This window comes from Apteryx rowi, unplaced genomic scaffold, assembly GCF_003343035.1.
Source record: "Apteryx rowi isolate R43461 unplaced genomic scaffold, aptRow1 scaffold_520, whole genome shotgun sequence".
NCBI lineage: Eukaryota > Metazoa > Chordata > Aves > Apterygiformes > Apterygidae > Apteryx > Apteryx rowi.
In genome coordinates this window covers 15,534-36,830 of record NW_020450784.1, presented here as the reverse complement: position 1 = coordinate 36,830, position 21,297 = coordinate 15,534, and the positions used below count along the sequence as shown (strand labels likewise).

Below are 21,297 nucleotides of genomic sequence, written 5' to 3'. Positions count from 1 at the left end.
GAATGGCTTACAGGATGTAGGGTGTAACAGAGAAGTCTTAGCTATACTGAAATCAAGAAAAGTTTTGCAAAAGCTTCACTGGGACTAAGAATCAGCAGAAGATGACTTCCAAACCATTTCTTCAATAAAATGCTGAGATATTTATTAAGACTACATTAGTTGTCCTCCCAACTCTCCATACGAGTTTTATTAACACACACATTCTTTTAAAAAAGTATTAATTTATATCCCAGCCAAATTTGTTGTACTTTCTTAGTGCATTACTATGTGAACGCCATACGCATGGGCCTTTGCTTTTCAAGACTTTTCCAAAGTTGAGAGGTGGAAGTCGTTTGCCACATGTTCGCTCGCATGCTCTTTCTCCCTCCCACCCATCCCCAAAGGCCCTATGACTCGCACAGTAACTCTCCCTCCAGCCAAGGAAGGCTGGACGCAGGACCCCAGCGATGTGCCAGTGCCAGCATGTCAGCCAGACAGTCCCTCCCTGCCCAAAGGGGCAGAGCGTGCTCCCCCCGCTGCACTCCCAGCCCTCCCCGCACCAGCGCAAGCGTTACTTACCAGCATTTTTTTTTTTTCTTTCAAAGGGCACATTTTAAAGCAGGGCCGCCACCTTTTCCATTCCATCATCTCCTGTGGGTGGGAAGCACCTTAACTGGGCAGGCAATAGCAACAGCAACAAAAAGGAAGCACCCAGTTTCTGTGTGAGCTACCGTTCACATTCATGTAGACAGCAAACACGTTTCCAGGAGCGTGTCAAAGACCTTGACGGTAGCTAACATTATTCACACTTTTATTCACCCCTAAAAGCAATTTACCACTGTTAGAGACAAAGAAATAGATACACATCCTGCGCTTATAGGTATGTGAGGAGTTAAGAGGCACCAGCATTTGTAACGCAGGCGAAAGTCCCCATGTTTTTCCTCATGTGTAAGTAATCGCTGGTGAAAGCAGACATCCAGGCATCAGCCTTTCGCCCAGGCACAGCTCACTTATTGGAGACAGCTGCCACCACAGGGAAAGTGAACCCAGAAACGTCACTGGAAGGCCCAAACCACACCTATAGACTGCCATCTTGAAATCTCAAAGTTAGGTCAAATCATTCAATATATTCATCTCTATCATTCATCTGTAGTAGTTCATTCAGTTCTGCCACTGCTTAACAGATGTGAAAAACTACAGGAGCAGAGCTGGAAAGTAACTGCAGCAGCAAGACAGACGTTAAGAAAACAGACGGCTGAACACTGTCAAGATGGCAAGAGTCCCTTTCTATCTTTCCCTTACAATCTCTTCAGTTTGAACGTTAGCACTGTTACCATGAGCCTCACAGTGGTTTTTGTTCTGACAATACTAGCTCTGGAAACAAGTGGTTACCTGTGACTCTAAAGCTCCATTTAAAAAGAAAACTTACATTACTAGCCCTCGTGGACACAGGGAAAACCTTGAAAGCCTGACTCAGAATTCCCCCACGGGATCAAAAACCTGATGTGAAGCAAATGGAACACCTACTTTATTATCAATTTTATTAATATGCGTGCCTGACTCTTGATTAGGGCCAGGAATAGATGAGTCCTCCAATGTAAAAAATTCATTACAATTTAAGTTTGCTATATACAAGTCTCTAATGTGACAAAATGATATACCTATCAACTAGAACAAATACAAGATCAGAATCAATCCCAGATATGCACAAGCAACTAATCTACTTTGATGAGCCAGACTATCTTTGGAGCCAAACAGAATTTCTGCTGGGTTACAGTAATGCCTCCAACAGATCCAGCAGTGCTCCTCTGATGGCACCTGAGGCCAGTCATATAATAACAGCAGACAAAATGCTTTTGGTCCAGCAGATTTCAAGTGTCCAGTAGCTTAATCTCCTCCAGAAGCTGATCCTAAGTCTGAACACTTAAGGGTGTATTGCAGAAGCTTCCTCTTTTGATAAACTGATGTCCCCAAGATAGGAAGGTTAAAATGGGAAAATGGCTACTACCACTAACACTGCCCTCTACCACCCAGAGATGAAGAAAAGCAGAAGACTTTGTCAAGTTCTTTAGAGATTAGACACTGAAAATATAGAAAACATTTAATGTTATGATAATAGGAACAAGAGCAAATCCATTGAAGAATAGATTAAATCAAGCAGATGTTGGATGATAGCAAGAAAGCAATGTCAGAAATGATTAAAGTGCAGGCCTGGGACCTAGGAGAATTCATTTTCTTCTTGACCACTGATTCCTGTATGATCTTAAGCAAATTTCCCAACCTCTCTCAGCCTTAGTTCACCAACTGTAAAATATTGAAAGAAATACCTCTTTGTCTTACAGGAATGTTGCAAGGAATTTAGATGCTATAGGAGCAGAAACTGTATAGGTTCTTGTGATACAATTTGTCTTAAACATTTGATTTAATTAAATATCAGGAATTTTTCTGAATATATAGTTCCTTGCCACAGAAATAAAGAAGAATGATAGTATTATGTAATAATGTCTAGCATAATGCACTATTAATTTGATGGAAGCTCAAAGGTACTGCATAAGGTGTTTTAAACTGAGAAGTAATTTAAATTAGACAAAGCATTTTAAAAAATAACAGAATTAAGTTTTGCCCATACATCAGAATGAACTCCATTTTACTCGCCCGTAAAGGGAAGCGACCACTGGACTCTACAGGAGTCTCTCCGTTGCCTTTAATGGACAGTCTATTACAGCCTCAAAGGGCAGCTGAAAAGGTGATTACAGGCTATAGAAAAGTGCTGTGTATGCTCTCATATCAGCAAACTTGAGCTTCTGATTAGGATATGAGAATACCAATCTAAAGATGTAGGAGACTAAATCCATTACGCCATTCTCTGAAAATATCCAGCTTCTCTGAGCAGGGACAAACTAAATACAAACACTTGATTGCCCAGCAGCCCTTCAAAGTAAAAACCTTTCTAAAATAAATTCCACCTGGTGCGCATTCTAGGCTACTAGAACAGATTGCTCCAAGAACATTTCATGTCTTTTTTTTTTTTCAGCAAACTATTAACAACAGATGAAGAAAAACACCTTCCAAACAATTAATGCAGCCTGGGGCCTAACCAGAAAATCATTATTTCCAAAAAGTCCTATTGAGAGAAAGGCTACAGTAACCTTTCAAAACTGCCCCCACATCCGACAACAACAATAAAACGGTGTGCTATTTTTCTTACCTCATAAAGTTGTCATCTCAACACAGGTAAACATCTTAGTTGCCACCCAGCCCGTAAACATCCTTATGTGGGGAAGGTTATCAAAAAGGTCATTGAGAAGCAGCTCTGAAATTATCTAGAGTATTATCCAGAGCCCTCAGATTTCCTGGAGCCTTTTCAGTCTGGTTTAAGACATGGTTATGTTACAAAGACAGGTATTTCTTGGCCATTTCTAGTCTCACTGATTTATTAGCTTCTGCTAATGGATAAAGACTAAAAGTGTTCAATCTAATCTGATCCTTTCAGACATGCTGGCTGTCAGAGTGCCTTTGCTGGTCGCCCAGTCTCTTTTCCTGGGTGTTCCTCCAGGAAAGTGTGACATTCTCACAATAAGGAGAGCAGATTCGCTTTGAGTAACTAGTTTTAATCCTGTGTCATTTGCAACTTCTAGTATTAAACGTGGAATACCACGCTGCTCATGCTGGGAACAGGCCTAAGCACTCCATAACAACAGGTCCACCCCAATCACTTTTCGGCAGGCACCCTTTCAAGGGTGCCCTCAGTTGGACAAGTAACAGTCTTGAGAAACCTCTTTAGTACCTATCAGCCATGCCAGYCTCCAGTTTGCTGGCTGCCACCCCCTCCCTTCTCTGTTTTCTTCAAGACTAATAAAGTAAGCAGAATACACTGTCCCCTCTTCTCCACCTCTTACTGCAGATTCAGTTCGGAGGTCTATAATCAAGTTTTGGTGAGAGTAAAATGGAGATTATGCAAAATATGGATGCCTTGACAGTATTCAAAAATGAAGTGGCAAAGTAAACTCTCCCTAAAGAGCAGCTTTTGCTATTTAAAAGCAATGTATTCCCAAATTCTGGGGCTGCTTAAAGACTCTTCCCTTTGAACAGCCAATTGTCTGCACCTCATCAGCAAACAATGGAAAAGAATCCCGTAGCAGGATCTTGCCCAGTTCACATTTATTTAACCCTTTGTCACCACTACACTCTTTTCATCAGGCATCCTCTTGCTACATAATGATGCTGGGATTGCTGGTGCCAGAGAATTAATCTTATTAATAGTTTCTCTATTGTCAGAGTGACCTGGTTGACTCTCATCTCTGGGCCAGCAAATCAAGAGGTTCAAGTTCCTCACCAAGGTTTGGACTGAATCTCAGTGCTGACTGTGTGCATTCGTTCCTGGAGAGAAGAAATATGCTGCAACAGTACAAATCCTGAATTTCCAGTAAGACATGAAAGTGAGGTCTGTCATAGCTTCTCCTGCCTTCTCCAAATACAGTGCAGGTAGAAATTACTGAACTCTTTATGCATTAGGTTTTTCTCTTTTTTTGTACCACAGAGCATAAACCTGGTCCCCCACAGGGCCTTCCCTGAGGAATTCTAAAAGCCTATATCTGCATGTCAGCTAGTGCTGCATGTATAATGACACTGTCGGAGATTATAGAGTGATGCAATGTTGCTGTCTAGCACTTTGCTTTGTTAAGCACACTTTTTTTTTAAATTGGGAAAAAAGGACAATGCAAAAAAGAAACTCAAGAAAAAAGAGAAAGCTTCAAGTGAACACATTACCCGACAGCTTTGTTTGGATTCTGTGAACTCGTAACCTCTGTAAGCTCAGTGTATTGGATATAAAGGCTCAGAGTTGACAGCTGGACTTCACTCCTTTCAAACAATAGAAAGATGTTAGTTTGTATACCCCACACCAAGCACCTCCAGCGTGTGAGAAGGGAGGGCAGTAAGGCTACCTCACAGCACTGCCACCCAGCAGAAGAGCTGCTGCCTGCGTGGTCTTCCCAGATGTCCCTTAGGAGGGATGCTGGGGAGGCAGTTTTACACATTGGGAAGCACGGCCCATGCACCTGAGGTAGAAGGGGCTGACGTGCTTAATTTCGACTGCTAATAAGTACACAGATTTATTCTGGGAGAAGGAAAGAGTGATGAGTCCAAACTCCTCCTCATTTGATGGGAGGGATAATTAAGCTCAAAAGAGGGGAAAGGGAAGGAAGGGGAAAAAACTGGAAGAGGTGTTTTCTTTGGGCTTTCCCTGGAACTGTCCCTTCGTCTTAGTTAAGTGGAAACTTTGGGAGTTCATCTCAGCCTCTCACCCACTCCTCCTCCACACTTGGGAAAGCAGCAGAGGGGGTAAGAATGGAAAAGCACTAGGGCTCAAGTGTTTCCAAATGTTTCGCAGTCATATGCATTTATCGTTTCTCACCCTCCACCCTTTCACCACTCCCTCCACATAAAATCAGACATCTGAGCTCAGGCATCCAGGCAAGAAGGAAGCCTCCTTTTCCTTTCATAGAAACTTGCAGAAACATTCCAATGTTTCTAAAGCATCTCAGTTAGGATAACTTGCCATAAGACAACATCAGAGAGGTGCTGAAAGAGATGCAGTTCAAAGATTTCCCAGAGAGCTAGGTAATTCAGTGTGGGAACCATGCAATAGCAATTTCTGGGCTCATGTATGTAGAAAGCTTCAGCCAGACTGAAAAGAAGGATTAGCAAAACCATTCTCCCACTGTACCCCCTGCCTTTGATACAAAAACAGCAGTTACTTTCTACTCCATTCTGTGCAAAATGAGGTTGAAATTTGATATTTAAATTATCCCCAAGGATGCATCTGCTGAAAAAGAAGGGATGAGCCAGATCCTCCCTCATGCTTGTTCTTTGTCACAGTCTTGAATTTTGGATCATTTTAAGGAGGAAGAGAACACACTAATTCCTAACACTGTTAGTGTTTCAATGAACACTGCTATCAATCATTTATGTTCTCGTTATTTCTTATTATATTTGGATAAGCAAAATTGCCAATAGTTCAACAAAATCAGCCAAAGTCAACCCACAGAAAAAACAATAGGATTGAATGTGGTCCATTGTCTATTTCTGTGCAGTACAGAAATAGTAAAACAGCATGAGTGTATGAGAAGAGATCATGCTTAGAAAGAGCCATAGAACAACTGATGTGTAGCTTATAAATATGGGCTGCAATGCCACTTTGCTGCTGGCTGCTTGAATGGCTAGTTGTGTGGCCTTGTCATTTAAGTGCACTGGGCCTGAATCCAACCTCACTTCCACTGTTCTATCTGCTTTATATGGATACTGTGAAGAGTCATTTGTTTATATATCAGTGCAAGCATAAACAGACTTTAGAACCTTTTATTAATGTGATTATTTTGAGAAAGAAAATAACTACCACAAACTGCTTTACAAAACATGTCTTTTCTTCTTTCAAGGTAAGCTTGTTCCTTGTCCTTATATCACCAATAAAGATAACAATATTGGCATAGCTATTAGATTTTCATATGCAAGATCTCAAGAAGAAAAAAAAAAAAGAAAGTATGGGCTCCAGAAAGACATCACCGCTGGGCGCCTAAACCACAGTGATGCCAGCTAGCGATTTCCTCACATATCTTACAACTTGGGATATTTTCAGTAAAATCCCAGCTCCCACATTTCTGCACCTGCAGGAAGTGTTCCTCTCCCCTTTTCAAGACATTTCAAAACCCTTGCAATCAAACAAAGATCTTGAAAACATGACCCAACATTTTACAATTTGAACAAAAAATGATTTTTTTTTTATTTTAACTGGGAAATGAGGGAATGAAATATTTCTGGGAATGAAATATTGCTCCCTTGGAATCACTGTGAGCATCTTGAACTGCCTGCCAAGCTCAGTATTTAACAAAAGGGAGAGAGGGGGGAAAGTGTTCCCTTCCACGACCACCCCACACACACCCCAGTTTTGGTCCTCATAAAGCAGAACTGTGTCTATGCATCTGTGCAGATGGAGACTTTCTGCCAGTTCCACCACTTCCGAGAAGCAGCAACAGCCACCCAGGCTCCCAGCAGTAACACCCTGGAAGAGCTTGTCTTCTGTGAGTAGCTCACTGGCCACTGCTTGGGAATGGTGATATAAGGGGCATTTCCTTAAAGAAAACATATCTTTTCCTACATTTTTAACTGAGCTAAAAGAAAAGAATCAACATAGATCCTTCCTGTCTAATTGTTTGCTTCTGGAAAGCAAGCACAAGCACAGATCTTCAAGCAGTTCCCCTTTCGGGGCAGGAGGAGAGTTTCTGAATGCTGATTATTTTCTGGGTCCCACGGAAAGAACAGCAGTCAAAAAACTGTCTGGATGATGCACAACCTTAGGTTTCCATCAGGCCAAACTGAGAGCCTGTGTCTGAACAGGATCTCTGCCACATTAGCCCCAAACGCTTACGGGAGAGGAGGGTGGCAAAGACAATAGACTGGCCAGCTTTACACAAGAAACAGTGAAGAAAGCTCTTACATAGACACATCAGGATAGCTGCTGGGGGAAACGAGCTATCCACTTAGGATAGCAGTTGTGCACTGGAGCCAGGAAGCTGGGCTCAGTTGTTGATAGCCAGGAGGCTCCATGCCAAAAAACAGAATGGCATGAGGTTTGTGTTTAAGTGTCTTGGAGATACCAGAAAAGGGGTGGGGCCCGAAAAAGTTTTTCCTTCAGGACAGAATATAATATGCACAAGAGCTCGAGAGCTGTGGGCCTGATCCTTTTCCCTTAACGCCAGAAAGTCCTCCCAAAGTCCTGCAAAATTGTCGTTACAGAGCAAACAGTGAGAAAATTGATCCGTTGAATGATCCTTGTACTAACTATGCCAGCCCTTTTATTTCCTTTGGATGTAAATCGTATCCTTCTCCTGAAGTTAGATGCAGTATCTGGGCACATTTAGCACTGTTTGCCTCCAACCAGATATTCTGAAGGGTTCAAGACTTTTATTCAGCGTCTCTTGTTCAGCAGACAGAGAAATAAACTAAACCAGTTTTGAACCAGTTGTACGTCTGTTTGTTCCACACGTAAGACCTATCTGATGTCAGCAAAGAGTGCTGGCAAATGAAGATTACACACACATCTATTTGTATCATGAAAAGGGACTGCAAATAAAACACCTATTTTCTTATCCTCACATACTTGTGCTCTTATTGTGCCAAGTATTTTAAATGTCAGCTCCTTAGAATTATGTCAGAGCTGTATGACCAATCCCCAAACTATGTGCATCCATGGGAATATCCGTGGTTCCACAGTACGTCCAAACTTACCCTGAAATACTGCAAATAAAAGACTGCAGGTTTAGAATTGCTTTTTAAACCAAACATTTTAAAAGATAAGAGAGTGGTTATTGTAGTGCTAAAAGCTGAGGACAAAATTACTATATATACGGCAGTTTTCAAATATATCACTCATTTATATTTCTTTAAGAGGAAAAAAATTTGGCTGTAGTTGCAATCAGTCTTAATTCATTCTTTATTGCTGCTCTGGTTCTGTGTTATTTGAGCTGGTTTAACTGTTAAAAGCGTTTCAAATGTTCACATGGTCTGCATTAGGTTACAGAATAAAAGTAAGTACAACCCACCAAATGTAACTTTCTGAAATGCAAACCACATGAATTTGATTTCTTTGTGGTACAACTTTAATTGGGTTCAGAGGTCTTTCAGTCTTACCTGTCTATCTGCTCTCTGATGGCCCGACCTGATAAGGCTAATACAAAGAATCTGAGAATGTGATCCAAACTGATTACTCTCTGTTACAGTACATAGCTTTATTCCTGACAGTAACAGCCTTTTACTCTAGTCCCTTTTCAGGCTGCAAGTTTGAACCCTAGAGCCACCATTGAACTGGCAGTGGAAATGTCACAACTCATAGTAAAAGATCATGTCCCCTTGCAGCCCTGCAAAACCAGAGAACCAGAGGGGAAGAAAGCATCTATGAGTAACCACAAGTGTTCATGTATCCTAAAAAAAATGCACGTGCTTGTGTGCGTGTATGTTTTACACTGTCACATCCAAACAGAGAATGCATCCAACACACACTACACAACACAGAAGCATCTGCAAACAGAAGCCAGAACAAAGCCTGAAATCTTCAGAGACAGACCTTCAACTGATTTCAGATTTTCTTTTTTTCCTTTTGACAATACACGGTGTTGCCTTAATGACAATGACTCATCATTTACTCATCGACTCTCCTCTCTATTGTACCGGCTTGTGCCATATGCCTTTTTGGAGTGAATCAACATTGCTGCTGCTTCCTATCCAGAAATCTGCACTGTATCTCAGCACCAATAGGGAAAGCACCAAACAACAGGAGTTCGTATGCTCACCTAGTATCCTGTGACCCAGCTTGCAAACAAAGACCTACATCAGCTTGTGGGAGCAGATCTGCTAAATTTCTGAGAAGAAATGTAGGGAGAAAGGGAGAGGCAGTGTTTAACTACCAATACTCTTTGGCCCTCCCTCCATACGAAGTTTCTTGGTAAGAAAGAAGCATTTCAACAACACAAATACTAGAAGTTCCAGCTTGTTTTCCTGTTTTGGGGATGTACAGCATGGATGTTGAAAAAGTAGCATGAAAAAGATATTCACAGTGCTCACAGTTCTTTGAAGAACACATCACAGAAAGGAACACTCAGCAGACCCAGTAATAGGTAAATAGTATAAGCCAATATTGAAAGTTACTTGACTGAAAACTTTCACTGCAGTTCATGAGTTTCACTCAAGGAAGTAAATCATTAGCAGGTAAAAAAAATGACAAGTCATCATCTAGTTCAGGCAAATTACATTCTATTTTCCCCACTAGAAGACAAAAAATCTGACTTTCAAAAACACTATAGTGAATCATTTTAGGTTAATATTTTTCATCCTAATCCCCCAAAGCTGTTGTTGCTTTTGTCATCTTTCTATAGATCTATTACAGAACATTGCTCTTTACTGGTAGAGCTGTTCTCTCAAGTAATTTTCAACGGTGAACATACGTGCACTAACAAATGAGGTTCCTTAATTAGTTCCAGGTTTTTCTGATAAGCAGTGTTGGCAATATAGCTTTTAGCTTTTTGCCCATCATACATATAACAAGGGAAGGCCTGCAAACATGGCAGGGGTGTTTCTATTTTCCTGTTCAAATACTGGACAAACAGAGGAGCAAGAAGGAAATGTATACCTCAGTGGTAGGTTTTTATTGTCAACATGGAACAGGGTTTTTTTGGCTTTGAGTCATTTGCACTGTCTTCAAGGACACATCTTACAGTTTCCCAACTCAGTCATAAGGAGAATTGAACATTTCCAAGGAGGTTTCCTCCAAAACAAAAATTAATTTTTTTTACTTTGAGATTTGAAATGTGGTTTTGCTTTTGTTCTCAACCCCCATTTTTCTTTTATATACAGATTTTTGCTTCTCTCTCCATTTATGGGTTCTACTTGGGTCCAATATTGTTTTTAGCATTTGCTTTATAGGAGTTAGGGCCCCACAACCCTTGATGTTACACTAACGTGCAACAAAAGGATCCAAGCTACTAGGCTATGTACAGAAAAAGACCAGACTGGAAGGGACCCCAGTTTTCTCCACAGAGAAATAGTTTCACTTGATGGCTTCTGGAATGAACTTTGCTTATTATGTTTTATATAGATTTTGAATAAATCCTTTGAGTCACAAATTTCTTATTGGAACAACAGAAGTATATAGAGGCTGGGGAAAAGTTGGAAGCAAGTATGGATTTTCTTCCCTGTCATGGAGCCCAGAATCCATATCTTTCTCCACATCCATTTAGCAGGGCACAAAGGGAACTCACTAACTGCTTTCTTCCAACTTTCTCTGCTACTTCACAGTATAAATATTATTCTGCTTCCTATTTTATTTCCCCATAGATCATAAACAACTCAGACATTCTAGGTCTCTTTCCTATGTGGGTCTGCACAGCAGAGAAAGAAAGAATTAAAATGGGTTAAAAAGCAAATTAATTCTACAGAGGTGAAGTTTTCCACAAGAGTCTTCCATTTGGTGTACGTACTAACTAGCTCTGATTTTAAAAATCTACTGATCACATATCTTCAGTACAGGCTTAGTTTAATATCYGTGCCATGCAACCTTAGGTAAACAAATCCACTTGAACCACTTGAGTGTTATGTGAGAGACAGAACAGAAAATTGGTTCAAATTTGGCCTCATTTCTTTTGTTTTATGTTCCAGTTCATTTCCTCAAATGTTGTATCAGTATTTCAACCAGAGTCAGCTAACCGTAACAGCCTGTTGAGTTTAACAGCCCTTTTTGTTTGGCTGAATATCTGAAGACTATTGCTGCCTTCGGCCCACTTTCATAATGCTCATTTACATGTGCTGCCTCAAAAACTTACAGCAACAACTCGCAGCAGTAATTAATTAATGATGTCCAGCATACCCAAAGGGAGATTCCTTCAGGCACTTTAAGTCCACAGTTCATCTCTCCAGGGGCAGTTTCCAGCAACAACACAAGTACACACCGAGAGCGCAAGCTCGACCCATGAATGCATTAGGGAAGCTTCCCACGTTTGACTCTGCCCAGATACTCCACAACAACATTACCATTCAGATCTGTGTATCTCCTAAGTATCTTTCTATGAAACACATGGGACAATACTACTGCATATCACAAGCCAGGGGACACATCTGTCAGAAAAGGAATATGGATATTCAGCTATAGCCAGCATTTGTTTTCTAATGGCATTTCTTTCAGCTCAGAGGCCCCCCAGACAGCACCTTGTAGCTGAAGTACAGTGGCATGGTGCTCTCCAGACACCAGATGCAGCAGCCTATCTAAGATGTGACAAGCAACATCTGGCATAAGGGGACTGAGATACCACGACAAGCCACAATGGGATGTTGGATAAACACCCAGCTATGGGTGTGAAAGTGGATGCTGACAACAGTATGAGCTTCAAGCCCAACCAGCTGATGTTTGATCAATCTGAAAACTCATTTCATTATTCGTTAAGGAACTTCTCATGATGTTCTCTGTTTATGTTCTTTTGGGGTCATCTTACTTTCAAAGGTGGGGTCATCCTGTTTTTGTCTTGGAAGTCACAGACATTCCTGGGAGGAAGAAAAGGATATGTCTAAAGAGATCCTGATATATGCCAGCCCTAAATAAAAGTGTTTAACTGCTGAGAAGCACAGAATTCTAAATGAACACTGAACAGTCTTCACAGAAAATTATGAATTACTCAGCATATACAATGCTGCCAAAAAATGTCAGGTTGGACTTGAACCTGTCCCATGTAACTTTAGGGAATGGTATCTTTGACTGTTAAATGTACATAATCATTCTCAAAACACCAGTGAGATGAACAAATGGTTCAAAACAACTACTCTATTAAGAATTCAGGATTAACATATCTGACTCTTGACCAGCTCTATAAAACTGTAAGCTGTTTGAAGAAACAGCTCTTTTTTTGGTCTTTTATGAATACCAAAAACGACCATTTTCATTAAAGAAATCTTAGGATTAGAAGGAGTGGAAGACTTTTTGTCTCGGACCATTTGATGCTAACTGCCATCTTCTTTTACCTCACTAAAAAGAGCAAGAGATGAGGAAAAAGAAAAGTACAAAGATACAAGCAAAGGATAGAAAACAACACAAACAACTTTTTTTGTGAATACAACTTCCTCTTACATCTAATGTACATACACTCTATATCTAATACRTATACACTGTGTCTCAATTTTTAGGGTTGAAGAAGTAAGAATGTTAGTTTGAGTCCTTACATTTACAGCACTGGGTAGTCTGGATGCTGTGGTTAGAGAACTAGATAAGGTAACATAATATGAACCTAAATTCTCCGGGAAATATATACAACTCTCTAAAGACTGTCAAACAAGCTAGAGATTCAGATTCCACTTACTTGGAGACTTGTCCACTGAAAACTTTTTACTACCTCACCAAGTTTTTATGGACCCTATCAGAACAGCTGCAATTCACTTCACTTGCAGCAGAGGAAGCTGGTAACAGCTCAAAGATTGCCCCCTTCATTTCATAAACCAATTAGGAGTTGGATTCTGCAACTGGACTAACACAAACCCTTTTTTATTGGCAAAGTTCCACTTCATTTATGTGAGCTCAGAATAAAGGTCTCTGTTGGCAGAACACAGACGCTTGTAGCAGCAAATGTTTCTAAAGCACATTCTTTAACTTCTCTTTCAAGGAATACTCTTCCTGCACTCATCAAAATGAACACTTTTGGCCCTACCTGCAGGTTCTATCTAATCACCAGTTCCTTATCCATAACCTACACCAGGAGAATTTATAATTATGATTTACCATGTGGAAGTTTGCTAGAAGTTGTCCATAATGACAGATTTTCCCCCTCTACATCAAGTATCATTTCAGTTGCTTAAAAGAAGATATTTTGGTAATATTGTCATCTTAGATTTATCTATGCTTTTGATATAAATTATGTTGTGTTTTTTCAAAAGCATGTTTGGCTTGTCCATAAGTATAACCAAAGCCATATACAGGCTTTATATGGGTCCATAGCATATCACTGATTTCTAAACTCAACTCATCATTTCAGTTAATGGGGAGGCATGCTTTTACAGATGGTAAAATAGGATCCATACACTTTATGCTTAGTCTATAACTCTGTGTTTTCCCCAGGAACTTCTCTCTGAACTACAGCCATTGTTTTTCAGTCATGTACCACCTAAAAAAAAAAAATCATTAATGCTTTAATAACTGTATTTACGTCCCTTTGAAAGTGTTCAAAAATACACTGATGAGACAAGCCATGTAAAATCTAGGTGGTTTCTGTTCACCACATCAATGCCAACTCCCTTGTTGAAACAGATACAACTATAACTTCTTAGTGAGCAATGAAATTTTTATCAGAGTTCTTTATACACAAAGTTTTTCGCTTTGCAGTCACTCATTATAACTACTGTGCCACCACTACCAAACATTTAAGCACTTCTCTGTATGGCATGGCATGAGGCAGCATCTCAAAGCTTGTTCATTCTCTGGAACCTGCAAATTCTGCTCTTAGATTTAAAAAAAAAAATGAAAGAAGAAAAGAGAAGGAATGAAACCTCACACCAAACACGGTCTATATTGTTTCAGTTGGTGTTTTACTGCAGCTTAGGTATCTGTCAAACAGGCTGACACTCGGATAAAACACATACTGGAATCATGCATCAAGGCACGTTAAGCGAAAACCTGTGATGAAGAGCAGAGCTGTACAATTCAGCTGTGCAGAACTCTAATGATCACTTCTGGTCTAGGGAAGCATGACCTGTTGCACCAAACCCACTGCAACTCTGAGATCCTCTTCCACCCGAAAATGATTTTACATCTGCCTTAGTTCAAAGAGTCATATAAATCAGAAACTTTGACTATAAATTTTGATGACACTTTTAAAGAAGATTTATACGTTGTATATAATATATATATACTGGATGTATGTAAGAGATATCAAACACTAAAATCAAGCAATCAATGCTGTATTTTCCAAGTTCTGTATATCATTTAAGTCCTACTTATGGCTTACTCTGATGCAAAAGCTGATCTATACCTCTGAAGGCTCAATATTTCTGTTCAGAGACAGATATAGGTCCAGCACACTATTCTGACCTCATTTTTCTATTGTTCTTGGGTGGGACAAGCTTTCTAGAAGAGAAACTTCATGTTCCATTTCTTAGAAACTGATTATATAAGAATAGCTTGAGTGTGTCATCCCTACCTACCTGAAGCAACCATATGGAGAGGGGGATAGCTATTGAAAATGGAAAAGAAAGTTTCTCTTGATAACAAAAGACAACAATCCTAATAGAAGTCAGTGACCAGGAAGTCACATAATATCCATGGCATTTTGTTGTTGTTGTTGCTGTCGTTGTTGCAAGGAACAAGCAGCATTTCTAATATGCTTAGTACTTTTGTTAAGAAGAAAATATGAGGCGTATGGTACGGTGTTCATTAATAAATTTAACCAATGTGTATATCAAGCATGTGCCTTTCAGGATAAGAGTTGCCTTCAAAAGTCAGATAAGAAACACACTAAGCTGTTTCCATTCCTGGTTGACAGGCTATTTATTACATAGCTAACGATCCTCCTCCTTTCAGTTCCTTGAAAGTCATCTTGATATATCTCAGTACTTCCAACCTCTCCCTGGATCTTACAGCAAGAAACAGATTTTGGAAAGGAATGGGAGCATGTGGTTTGGGATGACTAGAGTCATTAACTAGAGATACTAGATGTCATTAACAATCACCCCTTTGTAGAGTGTTTGAAATGCCAACTGGAGTTGCTTTTTTCTTTTTCTTGCTGACTCAGCAGTGTAGGGAGGGATTGAGACAGCAGCTCCTGAACATGTCAATGCAAACAACAACAGGGGAAGCTGAGGAGCAGACAGAGCTTTCAAACGTCACACATGGACCAGCACAGTTCAATATATAGGTAAACATGTGGATCCTGGCAACAGCTAGCTAAAAGGGAAGAAATGGCTTGAAAGGATCCCTCTATCAGGCTACATTTTCTCCCACATCACCCCGCTTGCTAGCCTTACTTTATGAGACAATTTGCTTCTGTGAATGGTTCATTCATACTAATTTCCTAAGTAATTCACCTGAGCTCCCCAGAGACTTGTGGCTACTGTTCTCATGTGGCTTGATGGGATTCCATGTTAAGGTTGGCTGAGGTCAGCATAGTAGAACAAAATACAGAAAATATGTTGTAGCACAAACAAACAGACGTTGTCAAAAAAAAGAAACAGACACATTAAACCATGAATAAAGCTAAAACTTTGAGTACAAAGACAGAAAAAAATATATATTTGGACAGAATGTCATTATCAGATGTTTTCCCTTCCCATCTCTCCCTTTCCCCCCCTCCCGGTGATCTAATACATGTTCTTAAATACTGCACAATAAAAGCTGGGGGATAGACCTGATAAAGTAATGAAGAGGTCAGTTGATACTTTATCTCTCAGTGAATATTTCTTCTCTCCTCATCTCACACCATTCTGGCACCACAGTTCAAATAGATGAGTTGGAACAAAGGCTGTTCTCCCCAGTTTTCTAGAAAGGGAAATGGTCTTTGAATTTAATAAAAGCATATAATTCCATGGCCTCTTTCATGATGCACACTCCTCCAGCTTTCTGGAAGCTTAAAGAAAGACTTTCTCTGACATGTACAGAGATACAAAGCCCTGTCTCAGTTACCAGTTTATTCCAGTACCTTCAAGAACTAGATGCCTTATGGAAGGATTTCTGCAGCTGAAGCTTACAGAAGACCTTTCTGTCTCCTCAAGCTGTGAAAGACAATAGCAAAAAGCTTTAAGAACCCAACCAGTAGCTGCACTTCTCAGGTAGCTTGTTGCGCTGGTGAAACTCCTGTGTTTGTCAGAGAGGAGCCCTGTCCTTCTGCCACCTCAGGTCTCTCAGATTAGAACTAAACTGAGAAATTATTTTCATTTTCCAAATCCCCAAATCCAGCCATAAGGAGTCTGCTCTTCATTGTCTCCCTGAACCTCTGTATGTCCCACTACAGGCAGTTTTCATAACCATTCCATTTCCCATGCCCCTCTGTTTGGAAAGCATCTGATCCCAGGAAAAGATGATAAGTTGAAAAGAGAGATGTATGGCAGCAAGAGAGGAAAAGAGATGAACTGGCAGGAAATGCATAGGTGTTAAAATCAGTGCTGCATGTGGGGACTGAAAGGCTGTCCTCCCACTGGTACTACGATTCATCAGTACATAAAGGCACCAGAGGCAACTTTCAGACCCCTCTTCTTGCCATCTTCTACCTGCTTACATTTCACCAAATGTGGTTGCAATCTTTTTCCTTCTGATGCTGTGCCAGAGACCATCTTATCTTGATCAAAATTCTCTACAACACTTTGAAAGCAGATGATCTGTATCACATGGTTAGTGTTGTATGTCCACTTTGGAGTCTGAGTTCACTGAAAGTGGACTCGCATCTCTCTCTCTATTTAGTACAGTGTTAACAAGTTGCTGGATCTGTGACAACCTGAATCCTCTTGTGTTCCCTTTCAGCTACAGAGTTGTACCAGTGAGTTTCACACTGGAATAATTACTAGTTGTTATGTCTGCTACTAGCTTTAAAAACAGCAGTAGTTTACTTTCTCCAGGAAGACTGAGCTGTTAGGCTGCAGCCCCCTACGGAGTCTTTGCTGGTCTAAAAAAGACATCTTACCTAGCCAAAGACATGCCCAGAGAAAGCAGCCAGTGTACTGTGTTGATACTAATTTGTCTGACCATAATTTTCACATTCACTGCTGAATACTCTGTTACTGAAAAAAAAAGGAGTTATTAAAAAAAGGAGACAAAAGCAGCTATTGTACACCCTAAATCAGTCCTGTATCTTGAGCTAATTCAGTTTATCTGCCTTTCTATACCTTTTGACAAATGTATGTCTTATATCATTTTTTCTCCTCTCCCTCCATATGCCTTACTGCTTTTCCTCCATGTAACTTATCTCCAGATGATGTGCTATTAATCAGCCAAAGACACCCTTCATTGTTAAGTGTTCCTCAACTGATTTTTCATCAGCACAAGTAGTTACTAGTTACAGCATTCCTCCCACATGCTAAAGACTTTGGGGGGTGGGGGGGCAAGGAGGTTAGAGACTGCCTCACCACATAAATATAAACTGGAACCTTTACAGCAACCTGCCAGTTTGCTATAATAATAATAATAATATTGCTCTTTGTTCTCAACCTGGTGTATGGTGGGAGGAAGGTGGGACTGCAGCCTGTCTTATTTTTTAAGTTATTACCCTTCATGCTCTTCCCTTTTTCTGATTAATCTGGCTGGATGCCTGTTCAGTAGTAGTTGAAGCTTAATACCTGAAACAATGTGTAGATATGTGCTGTGCCAGTAAGGCTTGCCCAACAACGCTCATTCGGTCATGTTTTCCCATGCCTTGTGTCAATATCTTATTATATATGCAAGCCCCCAGAGCCAGAATGGGGGATAGAAAAAAAGAGAGACAGAACGAGAAAGGAGAGAGAGAGACAGAGAGAAAGAGAAAAAAGGAGGGAAAAATGACATCCCTCAAGAACGTCAGCTGCTGTGAACTCACCAGTTCCTCACCATGAAACGAACTGTGGGCGGGCACAGGTGGGTCCCACTCTCTGTTACTGGAGCATAGCCTACAAGCAGGGTCTAAATGAAGACTTTCATTGCTGTTCTCTGTTTTCATTGGGGAAAGGCCATCACAAACATCTGTAGGTGGCTTGGCCGTAGTCTGACACTAAAATATTTGTGGTTTGCGATAAAAATCAGAATATTCCTACAAGATGGTTCTATATAACCCTTAGGGCTGGATCCTGCTCCTACGGAACTCAGTGAGAGTTTCACCCAGTTTCTCTCTGCCATTTTTATTGCTCATTAAAAGGCATATTCTCTGGCACAGCTCTCCACGGTAAGGACTCATCTACCCTTTGGGGCAACTTCAGATGTTTTAAAAACAGGTGGAGCCCAACCCAAAACCACTGATTTAAGCTCCTCAGAATTTGGGTTCATTAAAAAGCTGAACTATCACAACTTTTTAAGGCCAGACCAAAACCACCAAACTTTGCAGAGCTTGTAAATATGTTCTGAATCTTCTGGTTATAACCCATCTGGATTTATCTTCAATTGCCTAATATTGAAACTATTGTCCAAGTCTGTATTCTTCATGAATGATTCTTGGACATTATTTTTAGCACATTTAGAAGGATAAGAAGAAGATAAATGGAAATGACAAGATATGTTCTTTGAATAAATAAAACAGGCACTACGGGGAAAAGACTGCAGGAAAAGTAGACAAACAACAAGGATGCTCAACATTTTGGCAAGTAGATGAAGTCCAAAATGCAGCAATTATCTCCTAGGACACACCATGGAAAAAGACAAAACTTCCTAGGCAGAGGGAAGAATGGGGAACAGAGGAGGTCACAACATAAGCCTCATTCACACACCAACTCACACAGAGACTAAAATGCTGACAATTGCCTCSCAATAGAGCAGCTTTAGACTCAGACTTAAGAGACATTTGTGTGAATCAATCACATGGGAGAATTAAGATATGTCATGACACAGTTTCCCAAATGAGACGCTCTCCACTGACTAGGAAATAGGCCTTTTTATCCTAAATCCCTCTAACTTTGGAGATTCTAATCATCATGGCCCTGAACCAACACAAACCTAAAACCTGACTGACAGGGTCTTGCAAAACCACATGCAGCTTTTTCTCATTATACAGAAACAATTGTTTGGAAGCCAAGTACAGTCCCACATAAAACACCTCACAACTGATTATTAAAAGTTGTTTAGGGAGTGGTTGTTTTTAATTAGAATCATAATTACTGCTAGACCTATTAAGTCACAATTTGAACAGGCAGCTTAATCACCCTTAACCTAAATAATGACATTAACTGTTTTGCTTTCTAAAACTGAAAATAAATTGTTTCTTCCTTCCCCTCTCCCCAAGTCTCTGTCTTCAAAGAGAAGGGGATGTATGTAAGAAGACAACTTTCTTGGATTCACAGCTGGGGATACAAGTGAAAGGTATTGCACATGAACTTTCAGTGAACACTATGTTTTGTCAATATATTACATATACAAAGGCACATCTATCAAATACGTTTGCTTTCCCCATGCTATCAGATTTCTATATTAAGACTCAAACTTTGGAACAGTAGAAAAAAGAAAAGTAAAAGAGCTTTGTCGGGAGCACAACACAGGATTTGGGGATGGAATTCTTGTTCTGCGTGTGGCTGTGTGACACTTCTGGAGCAGTCAGTGCCCCAGGCCACCTCTGCTGTCAGGGCATTTACAGATGGAGAGCTGTGCTCTGTATCCTGCCCCAGTCACCAAGAACCATGAAAGAAAACTCAAGGATAACTGGATTTTGAGCTTTCAATGCCAGGACTTCACTTTCCAGTTTTACTCTGAAGAGACTGCAAGCTGCTCATCAATTATTTAGACTATGACTAGGGATGGAGACTGCTTTTGTACTTACATATAATGGATGTGACCAAATTACAAATGACAGATAATGAATTTAAACTGCTGTTTCATTCTCAGTTCACTGGTTTAAGTTTTATCTGTATGTTTTCATCCATAAAAAAGCTCAAATTCTCAGAGTTATGGCACAAAAAGCTGTACCCTCAAACCATCTGGGCAGTTTCTGTATAATTAAAAACAAGTTATTGTGACTTAGGAGGACCTCATGTTGGTTTTAATGCAGTGTACAAAACATGTATGTTTTTGTGCAGTTCTCCAAACATGAGCATACAATTGGCATTCAAGCCAACACAACAAGCATCCACACAGTCAATCTGTGGGAATAAACATGGATCCATCATCACAAACTGAGCAACTGTTCTCAGAGGTATCTGTGCCAAACTCCGTTATCTAGATGGTCTTCTTATTTTGTCTTAAACCATTTCTCAGATATAGAGAGTACCTAGGAAATAGACTAATCCTACCAAGAGCCCAAAATTCCCGTTGAAGGAAGTGAAAAGATCAGCTCCAAAAATGCTGTGTCTTTCTTCCCAGAACAGTTTTAGAAACAACATGAACTTTGAATGTAAGCAGATAAAAACAAAACACTGCAGGGGAAAGCAGAACTTGCCTGCAAGCACAACGCTCTGCTCCTGCTGAGCCAAAGTGACAGGTTTGGAATAGCTCTAGTATCCTGGCCATTTCTCCACAAACTGCAACTTGTATTATAGGGGTTCTTGCTGCATGGTGACAAGATCAAGTTATTCCATAATCTTAAGAACCCCAAGAAGACAACATATGGTCCTACTGGAACTAGAAATACAGAGAAATGAAAAAAAGGAAACAGACTTACCCAATCTGTCGATTTGTAGAAGGTGCTTGCGTAATGACGGAACTGGACTGTGGAGATGGCATGGCTTGCTGAATCACAACGCTGGTGTCGTGGTTTGGCATTCTCGTATTTGTGAGCTGGTGAGATCCAGGTCCGGCCATTGCTCCTCCAACTGTGTTATGCATGGAGATATTCTGTGAAAGGAAGAGAAATGGGGGAAGGTGGAGGAAAATGGAAAAGTCTTATTTTGTTTTTGTGTTCTATAGGACTACAATYAGAAATCTGAAAGCATCAACAAAATGAAAAGTTGCTGACTCTTGGCAAATCCCAAGTCAATAGCTTTTGTTATAACCAACAACCATAAAGAAATGAAAAATAACTATTTACTTTTACAGAGCAATATAAATGGAAAAATACCTGCAAGTTGACTAATCACTCTTCTGTGATTCTGACTTGTGATTTATAATGGGGACATTTAGCACATATTCTCCTG

At 40.2% G+C, this 21,297-nt stretch overlaps 1 protein-coding gene across 1 annotated transcript in view; it reads right to left on the bottom strand.

Moving 5' to 3' along the window:
• The window catches only part of CREB5 (cAMP responsive element binding protein 5), a 170,520-nt gene extending 149,528 nt beyond the window's left edge, over positions 1–20,992 (bottom strand). The window contains exon 1 of the mRNA XM_026080454.1: positions 20,826–20,992. Coding sequence (XP_025936239.1) covers positions 20,826–20,989 — 164 coding nt within the window. The 5' untranslated portion in view covers positions 20,990–20,992. The remainder of the gene's footprint in view (positions 1–20,825) is intronic.
• Positions 20,993–21,297: the final 305 nt, after the last annotated feature.